This window comes from Sprattus sprattus (assembly GCF_963457725.1).
Source record: "Sprattus sprattus genome assembly, chromosome: 10".
Classification (NCBI taxonomy): domain Eukaryota; kingdom Metazoa; phylum Chordata; class Actinopteri; order Clupeiformes; family Clupeidae; genus Sprattus; species Sprattus sprattus.
This window is the reverse complement of record NC_137908.1, coordinates 3169624-3174759: the sequence shown is the minus strand read 5'-3', so window position 1 is coordinate 3174759 and position 5136 is coordinate 3169624. Positions and strand designations below refer to the sequence as shown.

The following is a 5136-nucleotide window of genomic DNA, read 5'->3' as shown; positions in this document are numbered from 1 at the left end:
ATATTCAATTCTCCCTGTCATGGTATTGATCTGGAACAAGGTTGCATACAAACAGTCTGGAAACACTCTATCAAAATGTTTATTTTAAAAGTCTAAGAGACAGCGTGAACAACAAGAAAGGGTTTAATGTGATATCGACTTTTTTGTTCTGGTATCTGCTACTAACCCTTGATCCGTCCTTTCCCAATCCACTTTTGGACAGTGGATTGCCCACTCGACGTCTGTAGTCGTAAGGGGTGGATAACATGGATGGTTGAAACTGACGGGGAATTAATTAGAATCAGAGAGTAACACTTAATCGCGAATATGACAAATGGTGAGTTGTTGGGAATGTATACGGTTGTCGTATAAGCCGGAGCCTTCGGTTTTCATCCTCATCACGGCTCGTTTGCTTCAATCAAATATAGTCATAAAGCTAGAAAGCTAGCTAGCTTGCTAACCAAAGCAGACTAACTAGCTACACATTTTTGAAGACGTGGCCCATTTGCAAGGCCGTGTGGATGTTTTGGGGGCCTATGGAGATTTGCTTTTTAATTATATTATTGAAGTTTTGGGCAATTGAATCATGATATGATGTTTTGTTAGGAACACCAGCCTGTTTATGCGAGAACACAGTTTTGAAAACGACAAGGCAGCTAACGTCAGATAAACAGCTGCTGAGTGAAAACAAATTGCTTCCTGGCTAGCATAGCTATCGTTAACGTAGCGAGATAAATAGTTACCCAGTGACGCTGTTGAATGACTGGTAAGAGAGTTGCTAATAGCAACTAAGGATACCATAAGGGCTATTATATACCATCAGTTAATAATAATCAGTTCTTTGAAAATGAACTCGCTAACTTTAAGGTAGGCTCAGCGTTGGCTGGCCTATTTCTCTGCTGATTTGGCCAACTCCGCTGTCAAACTGGTTCCGCAAAGATTGAAAGCTACGACATCGGTTTTTTGCTGTCAGCTTTCATACTGAATACTTGCTCAGTTAACTGATTCTCAAGAAACACGGATGCCCATCTAGTATACCACATGGACTTTAAGTCAATTAACTTGAAGGCTTAGCCTTTAATGTGTTGTCTTCAATTTGTTAACCTGAATTAACATGCGTTTGTAACCTTTATTATGTTGTCTTTCCACAGTATACTCTTTAGACGGGATCCTGGTGTTCGGGCTTCTCTTGATCTGCACGTGTGCGTACCTCAAAAAGGTCCCTCGACTCAACAGCTGGTTGCTGTCAGAGAAGAAGGGGGTTTGGGGCGTCTTTTATAAAGGTTGGTGGAATGATTGGGCGTAATGTTGGGGCAGCCTAGTGTGTGTGTGTGTGTGCTCACTGCTCCTAGTGTGTGTGTGTGTGTGTGTGTGTGTGTGTGTGTGTGTGTGTGTGTGCTCACTGCTCCTAGTGTGTGTGTGTGTGTGTGTGTGTGTGTGTGTGTGTGTGTGTGTGTGTGTGTGTGTGCTCACTGCTCCTAGTGTGTGTGTGTGTGTGTGTGTGTGTGTGTGTGCTCACTGCTCCTAGTGTGTGTGTGTGTGTGTGTGTGTGTGTACTCACTGATTCTTATGTGTGCGTGTGTGCTCACTGCTCCTAGTGTGTGTGTGTGTGTACTCACTGCTTCTTGTGTGTGTGTGTACTCACTGCTCCTAGTGTGTGTGTGTGTGTGTGTGTGTGTGTACTCACTGCTTCTTGTGTGTGTGTGTGCTCACTGCTCCTAGTGTGTGTGTGTGTGTGTACTCACTGCTTCTTGTGTGTGTGTGTACTCACTGCTCAATTGGGGTCATTTGGAGAGGGCTAATTTCAATGGTCGATGTTCCTAGAGAAGAAATAAAGAAATAAATGTATGATGTGTAATCACCACTGGACAGCTGTGTGTTGATTGTGTGTGTGTGTGCTCACTGCCCCTAGTGTGTGTGTGTGTGTGTGTGTGTGTGTGCGCTCACTGCCCCTAGTGTGTGTGCGTGTCTCTGGATTAATATCTGCTATGATGTCTACACAGGTGTTTGTGTTTCACATCTATCTGTTCTTCTCTTGTCTCAGCGGCGGTGATCGGGACTCGGCTTCACATCGCGGTAGCAATGTCCTGCCTTTCCATGGCTTTCTACGTGATCTTTCTGAAGTGATGGAGACATACCATAATGCAGACACTCTGTGAACTTTGTACCCCAAATGGCCAAGAGGTGTTGGGGGTGGGTCAGGCAAACACTGCCCCCCTCTGGCCAGTTTGGGGAAAGCAACCTCACCAAACTTCTGAAGTCCTTGATTCGTACTGCTTACGTCTTTCCTGAAACCAATCTCTACCCACACGGAGAAAAATATCACATTCAGTTTCACACATTCCTGTTGCTTCTTGTCTGAGCATTCATTCCCCTTTAACGATGAGTACCGGAAAAGATCCTGACCGAGGAGTGTCAATCAGGGTAAAGGTTCTGGCCTGATGAATGGAGAGCAAGGGATTTCAGTCCAAGGCAGTAAACTTGACTATTCATGTAAATACTGACTTTACCTCTCTCCTTAAGATACGCTCAGTCTTCCCTGTCCTGTACATTATACAAATCCAGTAGGGCTGATGTCCCATCGCACGGAACGCACAGAGGGATTGTGGGGTAGCGGTATCTTTGTTTCGTCCACAGGAGTACTAGTGACTGTTACCAGAGCAGCCCCATTGCCAACATGTAGTACAGTTTGTACGAGAGATCTACCTGTAGTGTAAATTGGAAGGGTATGGTCGTGGCGCACACACACACACACACACACACACACACACACCCACACACCCACACACCCACACACTCACACACCCACACACACACACACACACACACCCACACCCACACACACACACATGGTTGTGGCTATCTGGTGAGAGCAGGTGGACAGTCAAGTGGCACAGCAAGCTTATGTTGAACTGAGTGGATAGTTCCTGTCCTGCTTCCCTTTTTATACTTATGAACCAAGAGATGTCTGTGACGGACACAAGGGCATCAAATTTGGAAGTTTTTATCACACTTGCATTGTCATTCCATGTTATTTTTATTTTGCACCTGTAAACTTGTGATTGTAATTTCTGTCTGATATCTGAATTACGAATCCACCCCCCCCCCCCCCGCGCTAAGACTCACTGGTCATGAACGAGATTATCTATTAACGACCCCCCCCCACCACCACCACCACCTGTGCGCTGACTCACTGGTCATGTACGAGATTATCTATCAACGACCCCTAACCCCCCCCCCCCCCCCCCCCCCCCCCCCACCACCACCACCCGTGCGCTGACTCACTGGTCATGAACGAGATTATCTATCAACGACCCCCCCCCCCCCACCACCACCACCACCCGCGCTAAGACTCACTGGTCATGTACGAGATTATCTATCAACAGATCTGCTGTTTCCCCTCAAAGACATGGAGGTTGGATTGTAATATTTGTACATACATTGTGAAGCACATTAAAGATATAGTTCAACCCTGACTATTAATTGTACCATTTTTTCCCAAGCAAAACATATTTATTTTAAACGGCTCTTTCAAAGGCCACTCCACTCTAGAATATGTCATCTCATAAAGACGTTGGTGTGATACTTAGGTCCGTTTCACACTCTGGCTGCATCACCTGTGTTACTGGGCACCCGTGTTATCAGGTTAGTTTGAGCATGCGCACTGCCTGCGTAAGAGTCATGTACATGGAGCCTATTTTTCGACAATCAAAAGATGATTAAATTGTCATGTTGACATACCAGCTACATTTATATAATTAATATAATGTTTCACTGTAGTTTCGATGTATGGGCTGTATGTCAGACGTGACAGATACTGTAATTATTCTTGTTTAACCATTTTAGCAGTTGCATATAATGAGAAAGGAAAGTGGAGGCTACGTGTGTGTACAATATTGATGTTCTAGGGCTATTAGGCTACTACATTCTATAGATAAGTTAGAAGTTCCTCTCTCTCTCTCTCTCGCCCTCGTTCTGAACGAGGGTAATAAAAGTCAACTGTACAACGAAATAAAAGTATAATCGGTCAAACCTTCTAGTCTTCACTTTTCACTTATCTCAAAGAAAGGGCTGGCAGTAGAAGGCTACTGCCACTGCAAATACTCAAACCAGACACAGCAGTACCGCAACGCAGCAAGTGTGAAACTGGCTTTAGCCACTAGAGGGCAAACTTGCCTGCTATGTAAGACTAAGACAAATATCAAGAGCGGTCACCTATCCATGCTCCGTCCGAAGATTAAAATACGGGTCACTTATGCAATGTCGGATGTCTGTCTGTCGAGTCAAGTTATTGTTGAACAACCAATGATCTCATGTGATCTGTGAATCCAAGCTACACATTTTCAAATGTCTGGTTGTTCAATGCAAAATCATTTTTAAGTGGGAATTATTTGATTGTCATGCACAAGTTTGTTGTCAATCTGCTGGTGAAATTAGTAATTTTGGGGCCGTAAAACAACAGAGGAGAATATGGTGGTGAACTGGTTTTGGGGTCGCATTTGCTATGTTTATGAACCTGCTGGATGAAGCTGAATGTATTTATTAATAATTGTAAATGTTGACCCAACCATAGTATTTGACTGTATTTATTTTATATGCATATTTATTTTATATTTGTATTTATTTAATTTTTTCCCCCCCAATGTATTTACTGCTATTGTACCCTCGGCACCGTTGAAAATGAGGATCTTAATCCTCAATGTGTCTTCGGAGGCCTAAATAAATAAAATCAATCAATCATTTATAGCCTACTGGTTATCCAGTTTTACTCTCTTTTTCCGCCACATTTATTTACAATTAGAAGATGAGTAATATAATTACAGACTTCAGTGCAATACGAAAAAGAGTGTATGTTTGAGAGGTCAATGACAGACGGATGAAAAGAGAAATGTTTTTTACCTGGATTTAAAATGGCTACATTTGGGGCACGTCTAAGCATAGACCTACCTAAATATATGTCTATGCATCAAAGATCTTCTCTCCGTTTCTTCCGTTGCATTCAGCACAACGGCTAAACGCTGCTTGACCGTCTGGTTTGGACTAGCCGACCTGAGTCCAGAGCCCTACTCAGTCAGTTTATATTTTTTAAACATATCAGAGATTCATTTGTGGGCCCAAACCATTCAGTAATTTATAGAGTGGTAATAACACTTTAAA

The 5136-nt window shown here is 43.3% G+C and overlaps 1 protein-coding gene across 1 annotated transcript; it reads left to right on the top strand.

The window, feature by feature from the left end:
* Nucleotides 1-236: 236 nt before the first annotated feature.
* Nucleotides 237-2890, top strand: tmem167b (transmembrane protein 167B). Its single transcript, XM_080846015.1, has 3 exons — nucleotides 237-316; nucleotides 1131-1262; nucleotides 2024-2890. Exons 1-3 carry the CDS (start codon nucleotides 307-309, stop codon nucleotides 2104-2106), a joined length of 225 nt encoding a protein of 74 aa, XP_080702141.1. The 5' UTR covers nucleotides 237-306; the 3' UTR covers nucleotides 2107-2890.
* The last annotated feature ends 2246 nt before the right edge of the window (nucleotides 2891-5136 follow it).

Coding starts and splice junctions, on each gene's coding strand:
- tmem167b (XM_080846015.1), top strand. Junction 1,263..2,023: donor TTGGGGCGTCTTTTATAAAG/GTTGGTGGAATG, acceptor CTCTTGTCTCAG/CGGCGGTGATCGGGACTCGG.